The sequence below is a fragment of the Protopterus annectens genome, chromosome 1.part1 (genome assembly GCF_019279795.1).
Source record: "Protopterus annectens isolate FY-2018-M chromosome 1.part1, PAN1.0, whole genome shotgun sequence".
Classification (NCBI taxonomy): Eukaryota; Metazoa; Chordata; order Ceratodontiformes; family Protopteridae; genus Protopterus; species Protopterus annectens.
In genome coordinates this window covers 805,853,620-805,868,725 of record NC_056726.1, presented here as the reverse complement: position 1 = coordinate 805,868,725, position 15,106 = coordinate 805,853,620, and the positions used below count along the sequence as shown (strand labels likewise).

The window sequence follows — 15,106 nt, the reverse complement described above, 5'->3', positions numbered from 1 at the left end:
AGGACTTCACTTGCTTTTTTCCAGAGCTTTCTTGGATCAGAGTGAAGTGGAGAATGAATCACAGTGACTGGGATTGTGAGAGAGAAAGATGAGGAGAGGTGGCAACAGGGATATCAGAGTAATCCTTCAAGATGTTTCCAGGATTTAAAGTGTTAGAAGATGCTGAGGAAATTTTTGAAGGACTGTTATTGGCCAGGACTTCACTTGTTTCCTTTGAGAACTTTTTTGGATTACGATAAAACTGAAATTATTTCTCTCTGTAGAAGATGGTCTTTTGTCTGTTTGTAGCTTTTAGCTTAAATTCTTAGGTTTATAAAAGGCAGCCTAGATTCTTCAGCAGGGAATCTTTCTATAAGGACCAGCTTTTGTTCCTCTTTTGAGAAGATGATGAATCAAGTTGGAGAATATCAGACTATTTTTCACAGGTAATTGTGCATATGTATCATCTGGCAGGAAATATTGTCATAGCTTTTAAATCATAAGACATAGGAGACGGGAACATTTTTTTGGGGTAGTCCACTGAAAATAATTGAAGAGTGATCTTTTAAGGATGGTGGCAGAGAAGTAACATTGGATTCTTTGTAATGACTAGGTCTGATAGACAGTGGTTGCTTGAAATTTGGTTAGTTTTGCCTGCCTGTTTGACAGACCGTTCTGGCTGTGTAATTGTCCCACTCATCTTAGAAATCTGCCCCCAAGACTGTCATTTTTAATAAAATACTGGTATCGTTTGACATGTAAGTATAAATCTTTATCAGAAAATGTTCTGTACAGTTTTGTTTAAATATGTGAACCTGCTTTACAAGCAGTTATATTAAGAAATTGAGTTTCAGTTAAGTTAAAAATCACTTAAAAATCATTTTTGTTAATAGAATTACTATATATGCTAAATTATTCTAAAAGCAAAGAACTGCTTAACCATGCAGTAAATAAAGCTTTCATGTACCAACTTAATATTTAAAAAAAAAAAAAAAAAATATATATATATATATATATATATATATATATATATATATATATATATATATTTGTTAAAATTGTATTCTAAAGGAGAAAAGACAGAAGAAAAGGTGTGTGTAATTGGGGCAGAAACAACTCCCACAGCAGTGTTTGAAAATAAAATGAATCATTAACGAATAAAGAATTATTTTCTAAAATTCAATCATTTCATAGGTGTTTACTAAGCTGACGACCACAAGGGCCTTTTTAAGCCTAGCCACACATCCCAAATCTCTAACTAGTTCTGATGCCCTTGATAAGTGTAAGCATGGGCCTGGGAGATGAACCATTTACAGGTTACCTGTTTTCATCAGAGAGACAGGTGCTAAACCAGGGATGGATTCCCAGTTTCCCATCAAGTTGTCCAAGTTGCACTTGAATTGGATTAGGGAGGAACTCTGCTTCACATGGATGGGGAGCCTGTTCCATAGACTGGGTAGTCTCTGGGATATGTACCTCTCTCTCCAGCCAGTCCTGTTTATATCACAGGCTAGGTTTAAGTCTTTAGAACAGATAATTCTGTTACTGTTTGTTTTGTGGATATGCAGGAAGTCAATCAGAGTGGGGTCCGACAATGCCCTGCATACCAGGTATAGATCTCCCCTCAAAAGCTTGTAGGAGACTGAATACAGGGATAGTGCCTTGAGATGGTCTGCACAGGACATATTACTTACTTCCTGTATTCTTTTAGTGAGGAACCTCTGTGGACATTCCAGTTGTTGGATATGGCTGGTTAGGTACATACCAAAGGGGTCATTGTATTCTATGATTGGTGTGATGAATGCTGAATACAGGGGAATAATGACCTCCTTGGACTTGAATGCCATACCTTTGTTATATAAGTTTGTAAGTCACGCAACATAGAATGATTTACTCGCCACTGTAGACACATGATAATCAAAAGCTAGATTACTATCTATGTGTGTCCCTAAGTCCTTGACTAGTGGATCAACTCTAAAGGGTGTGTTATCAGTATGATAGTTATCAGGGCTGGATGACTTCCCAAAGGATACTATTATGCATTTCTTAGCATTTAGTTTTAGTCCATGACTGTGACACCAGTTGTTTGTCTGTGTCAACCCTTCCTGGAGAACATTTGTGTCAGTGCGAGATTCAATGACAGCTCCTAATTTGCAATCATCTGCAAATTTAGTCAGCCAGAGACCACTGACATTGGTCTTGACTTCTGAGAAGTAAATGCCAAAAAGGTAGTGGTCCAAGGACTGATCCCCGATGGACTCTACTTGTGACTGGCCACTTTGTAGAGGTGGACTCCCCAATTCTAACTTCCTGTGTTCTGTCTCTGAGCCAGTTGTCTATCCACCGGGTGACATATGGGTTTGTACCTAACCTCCTGAGTTTGTCAACTGTTCCCAAGTGGGGTATTGTGTCAAATGCCTTGACCAGGTCAACAGTGTGAACGATTTTGCCCTTATCCTGTGCTTTAGTGACCTTCTCAAAGAAGTCCATCAGTTTAAGTAGGCATGATCTGCCCTTTATGAAACCAAACTGGGTTGGGTCCAGTGTCTGTAGGTTTACTAAATTTCTCTGTAGATCATCTCCATGATAATTCTTTCCATGGCTTTACATGTAAGACTAGTAAGACTTATGGGTCTGTAGTTTCCAGGGTCTGTAGATGGCTCATCTTTGTACAGAGGGATGACTGTTTCCTTTCTCCATTCATGAGGCACGAAGCCTGTTTGGAGGCTACAGTTAAAGTCATTCCAGAGGACCTGATAGGTCATGTTTCATGCTGTGATGCAGTGTTCTTGTTGTTAGAGAGAGCATTAAGACCTGTTCCCTAGTGATAGTAGGGGGAGTTATATTTGATGATATTTCCTGAGGGAAGGTTGAGGGGAGAGAGAGAGAGAGCTGGAGCTGAATTTATCAGCCAGGAGGTTTGCTATATCTTCTGGCTCAGTATAGGTGGCTCCATTTACAATGAGCTCTGCACACAATTGTGCATTGCCTTTGAGGTTACGGACATAGCTAAAGAATGCTTTGTGGTTGTCCTTGGCCTGGGAGGCCAAACTTACCTCAAATTTGGCTTTGGTAAACTTTATTTGTCCTCTGAGTTGTTTTAGTTTAATGAGAGTCCTTTTTATCCTGTTGGGTGCTGCACCTTCTAATTTTTGCCAGGATTTTCTTCTTCCTGTTATACATCTGATTGATTTTGTCATTCCACCAGGCTGACTTGTTTTTTGGGTTAGTTCTGTTCTTCTTCCTGGTGGGTACAGCTACCTCTATGCAGCTATTAACATGCTTGTACAGGGTTTGTGTGAACAGTTTTGCATAGGTAGAAGTGTTCACAGGGTTTATAGGGGCTTGAAATTTTGCCAGGTTCTCACTTAATAGCAGGAGGATAGCTTTAGAATAGTTCCTGAATATTCCTGGTTTAGCTAGGGGTCCAGGTTTTATTTTTACTTCAAAGGTGACTATTTTGTGGTCTGACCTTACCAGGGAAGGCATTACAGTAGGGGGTGTGCAGCACTTTCCCATATTAGTGAAGACCAGATCCAGTATGGTTGTACCTCTGCTTGGTGTATTGACTATCTCATCCAGGGAGTTTGTGTTTACAAAATCCAGAAATCTCTGTGCATGTACGCTTTGATGTCGTATAGGATTCCCTAGGATTTCAGTTAACATGTTGATGTGCTCATCACTGTATTATTTGTAAATGCATCCATTTTCCTAATAGATTTTCCACTTTGGTCATGTGAGTTGCTCTTAAATAGATTCATCATCTTCTACAGCCACCAGTTGTTCAGCTTATTAGTAAAGATTTTGAAAAATATCGACATAATGCACTAATTGTTCAGTGACATAATCTCTGCCTGACAATTTGAGTGTGGAAGGTGGGGTTCTATAATTTTATAGACTTTAGGCTGAATGTAAGTGAATGGCAATTTTGCAGCCTAAGCACTTATGGCCTTCCATGCTTCATTCTCTGTTAAAACCATAATGTCTCATACAGACTGCTCAGAGGTGGACTGTGTTTGTGGTATACAAGGCCATTTCAGACCCAGCCTTGGTAAAGTTGCTGCATATCCGTAAGACAAACTCCACTCGCGCAACCTGCATGCAAGGCCTTAACCTGCATGCAAGGCCTTAACCTGGTCTGTGACATTAATAGAACTTGTTGGTGGGATAGATTTGTGTCCCAAAGACTCCCCTCATCTGTGGTATAGACTCCCTCTCCATCTCAAGCAGAGTAGCTCTCTATAAGAGGAACCTGGACGACTGGATGGGAAACGGAAAAAATACCCCTGGGATCCCACCTGTGTCCCTGCTGGACAGGCGAAGCAGGTGCTGACTTTGAGGGAACATGGGCAAAATTCTTGGTTAGGCTTATAAGGGCCTCAGGGCCAGTAGCCCAGTATCATCCTATGAAGTTATGAATAAGTGCAAACATCCATCTTTTGTTTAATGTTGAAAACAGGATTGCCAGCAACATTTTCATAATTAGTTGCTTAAAAGTTCCTGCATAAATCATTAAATAGGTTCATAGGTACATACTAGGCTATCAGCCCTGGGGCAATTATAAGCCTAGCTTACGCCACCCCTTGATTTGAGTATACTGTGCCCTTTTTAAGGTTTAGTTTACTGTGCCTCTGTCTAATAGTGACACGGGAGTAATCCCTGGGACAAACCTACAATCCCCCATCCACTTATCGAGATTCTTCTTGAAGAGAATCAGTGAGGTGCTCTGCCTCACATGAACTGGAATTCTATTCCAGAGTGAAGGGAGCCTCTGGGTTATGAATCTGTCCCTCCAGCAAGTTCTATTTATTTCTGTGCTGAGGTTCAAGTCCCTCGAGCGTGTGGCTCTAAGGGATTTAGATTTACTGAGGTGGAGCATGTCCATTAATTCTGGATTTGACATAGCTTTGTATGTCAGGCATAGATCGCCTCGAAGTAGGCGGTATGCAACTGAGTAGAGCTGGAGTTTTTTAACTGAGCAGCATATGGCATCTGTTTGAGACCCTTGATCCTCTTGGTGAGATACTTTTGGGGTCTTTCTAATTGCTGCAGGTGTCGGGTAAGGTACATCCCAAAAGGGGCATTGTATTCTATGATGGGCCTGATGAGGGATGAATAAAGGCACGATTACCTCTCTTGATCTAGATATGAAACCCTTCGTGATGAGGTGGGCTATGTAGAACGTCTTTCTAACCACTTTGGCAATGTGGTTTTCAAAGGAGAGATTGCTATCAACTTGGGTCCCCAGGTCCCTAATAACTTTCTCTGTACTTAATGGGTTTCCGCCTATGTGGTAATTTGTGGGCACATTGTTTTTGCCAAAGGGTATGACTATACATTTTTTGGCATTTAGCTTTAAACCATGGTGCTGGCACCAGTTATCTGTCTCTGTGAGACCTTTTTGAAGGATGTTTGTGTCAGCTGGAGAGTTGATTATGGCGCCCAGTTTGCAGTCGTCTGCGAACTTGGTGAGCCATAGTCCTCCCATGTTTGCCTGTACCTCGGAAAAGTATATATCGAACAAGAGTGGTCCCAGGACAGGACCCTGTGGGACGCCACTTGTGACCGGTTTCGAGTCTGACATGGCTCTAGCAACTCTCACTCTGTGGGTTCTGCCTTTGAGCCAGTTTGCGACCCATCTTGTGACATAGGGGTTTATATTTAAGCTGGATAGCTTATCTATGATGCCCGAGTGGGGTATTGTGTCAAATGCCTTTGCAAGGTCCAGATAGGCTGTGTGGACTACCTTCCCTTCATCTATGGCTTTGGTGACTGTTTCAAAGAAGTCATCCAGGTTCAAAAGGCAGGATCTGCCCTTGACAAAGCCGAAGTGGGTAGGATCTAGTGTCTGTAGGTCCCCAATGTCTTTGTTTATGAGCTCTATGATGATCCTCTCCATAGCCTTGCAGACTAAGCTAGTCAGGCTTATGGGGCGATAGTTTCCAGGGTTCATAGGAGCTCCACCTTTGTGGAGTGGGACCACTGTTGCTGTACGCCATTCTGTGGGCACATATCCTGTAGTGAGGCTGAGATTGTATAGCTGTTTTATTTGAGGGATTAGTTCCTCTTGTAGTTCATGTAGGATGCAACCTGGGACGCCATCTGGTCCCATGAAAGCAGTGTTTTTTGCTTTGGAGAGGGCAGCCTTCACCTGAGCATCTGAGATGTTTGGGAGGCAGCCCTCTGCCGGGATAGATACTTGCTCTTTTGGGGGGGAGGGGGTGGAGAAGTTCGCACTGAACCTGTCTGCCAGGATATTGGCGATGTCTGTGGGTTCAGTGTAATTTTTGTCGTTTAGAATCAACTCAGAACAAGTCTGGGAGTTGCATCCCAGGTTTCTAACATAACTGAAAAAAGCCTTATGATTGTCTTTGGTGTTCTGTGCAATTTTTCTCTCGAAGCTGGCCTTGGAGGATTTTATGAGGGATCGTAATTTTTTGCTAGTACTGATCAGAGATGCCTTCCCTATTAGGGATTTTGCTCTATCATGTAGTAGCTTCCTCCTTCTGTTGTACAGTTTATTTATGGCAGGGGTCCACCAGACTGGACGCCTGCCTTTGGATGATTGGGTCTTGGTTTTGTTTGGGATAGCATGATCCATGCATTCATGGAGATGTCCGTAGAATGCATTTATATAGGATTCTGCAGTTTGGGCTGTAGTTTCCACTGGCCCTGGGGCCTTGAAGGATTCCACTTCGGTTTTGAGAAGTGAGAAGTTCGCTTTTGAGAAGTTTTTCACTGTGGTTTTCTGGGTTGGGGGTGGGGTCGGGATGTGGACATCCAGTGAAATTAATTTATGGTCTGAGCTTACCAATGAGGGATATACTTCTGGTGTGGAGCATAGAGTCCCCATGTTGGTAATGATCGGGTCTAGTGTGTTGTCCCCTCTTGTGGGAGTGGTGACTAGTTTTTCCATAGCATTTGAGTTTATAATTTCCAGGAATCTTTGGGCTAAGGTGCTGGGGCTTGAGTAGTGCTCCCAGTCAATGTTTGGGTAGTTGAAGTCGCCCAATATAATGGTGTTCGGAGAGATCTTCATGTTCTCCAATGTTTTCAGGAAAGCCTAATGGGATTCCTGACTTTGAGAGGGTAGTCTGTAGGATGCTATAAACTGAAAAGCAGTCTTGCATGGATGGTCTCCGATACTTCGTGCAATGCCACTAACCTGGAGGTGTGGATATCCTTGATAAATATGGAAACTCCCCCTCCTTTTGTGGTTCGGTCCGGGTTTTGGGGCCGAAAAGCATGATACGAGGTATAGCCTGGTAGTGCTGGGGTGCTCTCTGCAGCCTTGAACCAGGTTTCTGCCACTGCACAGATATCGATGTTCTCCATACTGAGGAGAGCTTCGAGTGCGTGCATCTTGAGGTTAAGACTTCTGGCGTTTAGCAGCGTTACCCTTAGTTTCTTGTTCCTTGTGCTGTCTATGGGGGTGGGTTTGACTTTTGAGCCTTGCCTAAAAAAGGCACTATGGAGGTGGCAAGAGCCTTTGCCAATATCCGAAAGCCCAGTGGTGACAGGTGCAAGCCGTCCCTAGCGAAGCAACGTGGCTTGTCGAGCATGTCATCCCAGGCTGACAGACACTGGATCCCCTTTGAATGACACCAAAATTTTAACCAATTGTTAAAATCGATCATTTTGTCTTTGTACTGTGGCATCATCCTAGGTGAGGGTAAGATGCTGCTCTTGGTCAGGGTCATACCAGCCTGGGCTACATGATCAGAGAGCTCCTCTGTCTCTTTTCATGTAGTCCAAGGAGGTACGTCTCCGGTCATTCACACCAGCATGTACAATGACTGAGTCATATTTGTATTTGCTTTGGAGTGACCTGAGTGCTTGCATTGTGTGTCGGATCCTAGCACCCGACAGGCAGCTCACTGTGACCTTCTCTTTATTCAGCCTGGTGAGCGGGACGTCAGTGTGTCTGACAATAGAGTCACCTATAACAAGAGTATCAGGTGTGTTATTCAGCCTTAAGGGCTGTGGCTGCTTGGCACACTGACTTTGTGGGTTATGTGTTGTGTGTGTTTTGTTTTGAGGTAGTGTTTGCTTGGATGTCTGCTTTGGAGGTCTCTGTTGCTTAGGTAGATTTTTATTTAGAGCCTCAGAGTATGTTTTTGTGTATTTATGTGTTTGGTTCGCTGATGTGGTGGGACTATGTGATATTGGAATTGTGTTGTGTGAGGTTACCTTCTCCTCCTGACTGGTTACACCAGTTTTGAGATGAGAGCACTCAGCCTCCAGTTTGGCTAAATAGTTGCATCTCTCACATATATTTTAACCTGTTTGGAGGAGGAGAGGGTTGTCTGTGTACATGAGACAGTTGTAACATTGCCTCAAAATTCCCAGATTCACCAGCTGGACTGGAGAGGAAACCATTGACCTGACCTTTGGACATGCTAGAGTAACAGGGACATTGAATTTAAGACGGACCAATAGAGGACAGGGTAATCGTAGAGAGTATAAGAGTAAGTAGTGCTTATGGTTTAATATTACTTAATTGGACCAGTGAAGGGCCATAGAATGAGAATATGGTGTTTAAATTGAGAGATAGAGCAGTTCTAAGGGAAAAGGTGAAGAGCAGACTTTGTGGAACCAGGAATAGTTTAAACCCAATTAGGCGGCGCTGCCCGTTGCTGCGCTGTGCTCAAAAATGCGCAAAACCGCGCAAAAGAGGGTTTTAAGAGAGGAAGATGAAGGAGTTTTGGAATTGACCCAAAATGGCCAGTAATACTACAGTTTCAAGTCAGTAACCACTCCCACATGGGCAGGCAGGCTGCTCAATGTTTTTCACTGCCACTGATCAACAGAGAGACTTTCCTTTAGCCCAAGCAAAAAATGGCCTCACAGAAACTTACAAACAGTTCAAGAACAGCAAGCCTATAACTGAACTTTTTTAAATCTCAGAAAGGTGGGAAAAAAAGCAAGATTTTTTTTTTTGTTTGCTTTTTCAGAGATAGCGGAGGTTAACAAGTATCAACAAGTTATAACAGTGCAGTAAATGACCCCACACAAGAGTGCTAGGCCAAAGACAGATAAAATGGAAGTTTTGAGAAAAAAACGATTTTAAAAATAAGTGCAAACAGGAAATTCAGTAAACAGCTCTAGGTTGTGCTCTAAATACAGTTACTAATGCAGAAATCAAATTTAACAAGCCAGAAAATGCTCAAAATAGACGGCTATGCAGAAAAACTTGGCAAATAAACAGAGGAAAAATACTTAGTCTCAAAAGTGGCTCCTTTCTTCTCTCAGCGTTTTCTCCTCTCGGTGGGTGCTTCACCAACAGCCAACAAGCCTGAAATGTCATGCCCCCCCCCCCCCCCCACACACACACACACACACACAAACACTCTCTCTCTCAAGAGATTGGCTTTCTGTCAGCACTAAAAAAATAGTAATCTATTTCAGGTTCTGCTGCGTTTGCCAGGACAAGGGGAAATTGATTACAGAAGTAAGATTCCTCTCTGCAATCCCATCTTTGTATCTGATTTCAGCCCTAACAAAAAGCAAAGACCAGGTCTCACTCTGCTTCATGGAGTTCGAGAAACCTATCTCTGAACAATCCGTGGAAGTTGACTCATTTTCTTTTTCAGGGTTGGCTGCTCCATTAGATCCCCCGATTCCATCATAGCTTCTGCCATAGGTTTCAATGGTGATTGAAGTACGAGAAAGCCTTTCACTTGCTGTACTTTATGGTATATTTTTTGAGAAAGCCCACCTGAGACCAAGGGTCCCTTTTTACGAGTGACCCAGGCATCGGTGTCTGCTTAAGTGACTTTCTGCCTTTTTTTAAGGATGTATTTATTGCAGGCATTGTGTTGCAGTTAGCTTGGTCACTGGTCTACATTATCTCCTTAATGGGACTGTGACTGTAGGACATGAGCATCCTAGTGCTAATCGTGCTTCAGTATTCTGTCTGCTTAGCCTTTAAGCCTCCCTCCAGCTGATATTTTCTTGTCAGGTTTGGGGGAACTGGGAACCAAATAGAAAACACACCAAACAAGCCTGTATACAAACTCCGTTTATTGCAGTAAAAACATACCAAGATTAAGGGCTTTAGTCTTTCACATAGAAGACTTCATCAGATTAAAGCACAGTTCATCAGATTAAAGCACACTGATTTGAGAACCATCTTTATACTAGTACATGTTAAATGCATAAAATTGAGCCAGTGATATAGTAAAAAAAATCACATGTGAAAAAAAATCACATGAACAATATTAATTAAACAAAATATTAATATTCAAACTGACCTAGCTTGCAACAGATAAAAAACTATTATATTAAATACCTTCAGCATACGTCTAAAAAAGGTTTGGGGGAACTGCTTAATATTCTTTGTAACTGTAATCCTGTGTACGAGAGTCTTTGAAGTCAAATATGATACTTAATGTGTGTACTTAAATTGGACAGTTTACATGGTCTTTCATTGTTGTATACAATTTTTGAATGTATGAGGGTTAAACTGGTAAGTAAAGACACTTGACCCATCCTGCATGTGTGGTGTGAAGCCGTACCATGTGTTCACAGAAGGTGCACATTTCTAACCATAGTAACTAGAGATGGCAAGAACGTTGTGCTGAAGCTGTGATTCCTGCAGACGAAGTCATAGCAATGACACATATAGCATAAGGCCTTCTTGCCAGTAACTTGACACTGTGGTTGTACATATTTTAATTTCCTGTACAAAGCAGAAGGAGTGAATTAAACTGCTAGTGGATGAAAAGAATAGAGTACTGGTGTCAGGGGTTTGGGAGGAGTGTACACTGATGAATTTAGAATCTGTAGTACTTTTGTGTAAGGAAATTGGTTGAAACTGTCTGAAAAGTCATGAATCGTACAAACTCCCCTTGCTTGTAATCCAGTAGTAGAAAAGTGTTCACAGGCAATGGTTGTGTGCAGAATTCATAGTCAGCATTGCAAAGAGATCCATGAGCAGAAGTGTTTTTTTTTTTTTAAATCACAGACAAAGGTTGTCCATTGTTTGTGGAAAGTACTGTAGAAAGAGTATAAGGGCAAATCAGTTTATATAGAGCTTTCATTTCTGGAAGTAGTTTCACTAAGGAGAAATGAAATATGGTAAACAGTGTGCTGCAGAGTACTGCAGAGCTGTAGTTAGATTTTGTGGTGCCTTGTGCAGCTTTCCAATATGACACTCCCCTCAACTCTACAAGTTGAAGACCGCAACCTCCTAGCAGTTGGGGACCAAAAAATAATCCTAACTGGAGCAAACTGTTTGCTGCAGTGTAAATGCCACACATGGTTTCTTGAAGTGCTTCAGCTCTGACTGCAAGTGCAGTATCTGCATTCATTTCTGAATTCCGCTACTGTGCTACCACCCGATCACAATCTGCCAGTCACACCACACTGCCTCCTTGCTCCTACGGCAGCTACCTGCTTTCCCCACCCTAGCTACATTTTTGGTATTTGTACTGTTTTTCACTGCTGTTGTGAGTGAAGCAAGGATGGTGACTTGCACATTTGGCAGGTATACTGTGTTCAATGACAATTTCAGAGAAAGAGTCTTGAGTGTAGAAGAGATGATTTGTGCTGCATATTCTGTAAGGACTCTACACTGAGCACATGAATAAAGTGCATGCAAGTACTTCACATAGGTTCATAGGTAAGTACTAGGCTATCTGCTCAAGGGCATTTATAAGCCTAGCCAGAATGTGTTGGCTTTTGCCACCCCCTTAGATTAGTTCCCTGTGCCTCTGTCCAGCAGAGCCATTAGTTCCCTGTGCCACTGTCCAGCAGAGCCACTGCATGTTCTGATTCTGTGCAGTGTTTGAACACCTTTAGCTAGTGTTCAGAAGTGGTAACCTCATCAGATTACCCGGTCACAAAATTACCAGTCTAAACTAAACCCAAGAAAAAGAACAGACTTGTGTTGTGAAAAAGATGATTTGACATTTGTGACGCTACTAGTCACTGGTTGTTAGGTCTCTTCCTTTATGTTAGGCCTGCACTAACTTAAACTCTGTTGCGTTGCAGGAGTGCCATTAAAACCCATGTTGGCTCATCCTACGAAGGGCATTGGAGAAGTTATGAAACGGTTTGATGAAGCTGCTTTTACTTGCGAGTACAAATATGATGGTGAGCGAGCACAGGTACGTGACAAGAAAAAAACAGTGTTGGCATTAAGAATGTGCTAACAAATTGTGTGATTCGGGCTTTATTTTCCTTTCAGATAATTTTCTGTTGGTTAATGTTTCTAAACTTATCAAGAGATGGTCACATTTTAATACACTGCCTGTTAGTAACTTTAGTTTCACCAATAACAAGACTGCAGTTAGCTTATTCAAGCTTTTGCATTTTTCATTCCTTTTCCCCACTGAGCGTTTCATAGCTTGTGCTCTTTTATTCCATCTACCTACCTTCTGCTGTGACTTCCTGGATTCCAGCTTCTGGAATGTTATCCATTTTTTCCTCTAGTCTAGTAATTTTGTGAAAGAAAGAAAATTACCCATTTTCTTTTAATATTAAATAATCTTTGTGTCACATTGTATTCTGTATCGTGTTTGGAAGTCTGTCACTGTAGTTCTTCTCAGAATCTGTTTTTAAGTATAGAAAGTATGTATTTATTTATTTTTACTGGGCTTGCATATTAATCACAATAGACCATTGGCAAGCACAGCTCAGGTGAAGAACTTCACAAAAAAATGAAATAAAGTGAATTCATGTTTCTGTGATCATTGCGTAATTTGTTCTTGCAGCCATAACCATAGGGAAGTCTGACACAGCCAGTGATTCGAATGTCATACCAGGTTTTCAAAGCTGAGCATCTTTCCCCCTTTGCTGAGCTGACTTCATCATTACCACAGACATGTCTACATGCACTTGAGTCATCTTTAGTTCTTTCGTGCTATGTTTATTGTATGCACAGTATGCTATTCAGAGGAAGGATATTAATCTGTTGATCCAGACTAAGATTCAAGAGCGAGTTGGTAGGTACCCCACTTGGGGATGCAAACCTGTATATATTGTGTTTACTATCACCTGATGAATTTGTTAGATTAGTAATTGTTGATGTCTCTGTAGAGTCTTAAGACCAATATATGTTCATATTGTTTTGCGGTGGGAACATAGCATCAACACCTGCAAAACTGGTCAGGAATTCGGGCCTAAAACCCTTAGAGGGAGGACATGTGGTCAACCAGGACTATCTGAGCAAAAAGAGGCTTGTGGCCTTTTTACCTAAGCCTACCATGTTGTCAAATGCTAGTCAGTCAGACATCCACTCTGAATGGAAGGGGAAAGAAGACCAAGAAAATCAGAGTTGAGGACATTTTGGGGGGATTGTACATCCAAAGATGTCTTACTGTAAAAGTTCTCAAGCAGACCTTATACCTGACTGACAGAGGCCTCTGTCAAAATATCTTTGGAGCCCACGATGCTGTCAGCCACTAGCATATCTTACCAGACCGAGCAACCCATGGATTTGATTAGAGAGGGCTGTGAGATGTTCACTCCTGAACATCATTTATTTATCATGCCAAGGGAAGGCTGCTTTATTTTTTGGTAATTAATCATGGAGGACATCCTTACAATTAGAAATTCAAAACCCAGAGATTATCCACTTGGGTTGGGGAGCTTAGGAATCCAGCTACCTCAAAACCTAAACCTGAGGCCTAAACTTCTGCCATGTCTAAGGTGCTCTTTGGTGGGTCATCAGCTTGTAGTCTCCAACCTTCTCACCAGAATGTGTTAGGCTAACAGAAATTTTACAGTTTCTACAGAATGTGCAGCCTAATTTAGATAAGCCTTCTGTATATGGGTCTAGACCTTCTAAGAGAAGGAGCATCCTCTCCAGTGAGAGGTGGGGTAACTCAGAGTATGAGGGAGAGGATCTGACTATTGTGAAATGCAGTTAGGATACCCTGTCTTGTTATCTTGTACCAGAAGACCTGTTCTTTGGAGGGGCAGTTGTGAATATTTCCAATGGTAAGTACAGGAGGTCTCAGCCCCCCAACCAAAAAAAAAAAATGGACATGGAACTTCTGGAGTTTGGCTGTTCCTGCAGTGAAGGAAGCCCTTCTGAATGTTTCTGATGCTAGTAGCCAGACCCCCAATCCCCTGTCCCCAAAAGACTTTAACTGATTTTGTGGAGTTCAGGCTACTCACAAATGGCTTAAAATTCTGTTATATAGATCCATACGTGGTATCCTTGGAATTTGATAAGATATCTCTAGATATCTAGGTACAGTGGATATAAAAAGTGTACACACCCTTGTTAAAATGCCAGGTTTTTGTGATATAAAAAAATGAGACCACAATAAATCATTTCAAAATTGTTCCTACCTTTAATGTGACCTATAACCTATACAACTGAATTGCAAAACAAACAAATCTGTTAGGGGAAACATATAAAAATGAAAAAAAAAAACATGCAATAAGCTGGTTACATAAGTGTACAATCCTTAAACTAATACTTTGTAGAAGCACCTTTTGATTTAGTTATAGCATTCAGTCTTCTTGGATACACACCTGACATCAATTAAAGAGACTCTGATTAATGCCAAATAAAGTTCAGCTGTCCTAGTAGGATTTTCCTGACATTTACTCAGTTGCTTGCTACAGCAAAAGCCATGGTTCGCAGAGAGCTTACAAAGCATTAAAGGGATCTCAATGTTGAAAGGTATCAGTCAGGTGAAGGTGCAAAAAAATTTCCACATCATTGGATGTACCATAGAACACAGTGAACAATCATCAAAAAGTGGAGAAAATATGGGACAACAGTGATGTTGCAAAGAACTGGATGTCCCTCCAAAATTAATGAAAAGACAAGATGAAAACTGGTCATTGAGGCTGCCAAGAGACCTACAGCAACACTGAAGGAGCTGCAGGAATTTCTGGCAAGTACTGGTTGTGTACTACAAATGACAACAATCTCCCATATTCTCCATATGTCTGGACTATGGGGTAGGGTTGCAAGACGGAAGCCTTTTCTTACACAGAATAACATCCAGGCCCGACTAAAATATGCAAAACAATACATCAAGTCTCCCAAAAGCATGTGGGAAAATGCGTTATGGTCTGATGAGACCAAGGTTGAACTTTTTGGCCACAATTCCAAAAGGTACATCTGGTGCAAAAACAACACTTCACATCACCAAAAGAACACCAT

At 41.6% G+C, this 15,106-nt stretch overlaps 1 protein-coding gene across 1 annotated transcript in view; it reads left to right on the top strand.

Moving 5' to 3' along the window:
* The window catches only part of LIG1 (DNA ligase 1), a gene marked incomplete in the record, with an annotated part of 1,422,011 nt that overhangs the window by 774,547 nt on the left and 632,358 nt on the right, over window positions 1-15,106 (top strand). The window contains 1 exon segment of the mRNA XM_044078332.1: window positions 11,974-12,089. Within this exon segment, the coding sequence (XP_043934267.1) occupies window positions 11,974-12,089 (116 nt within the window).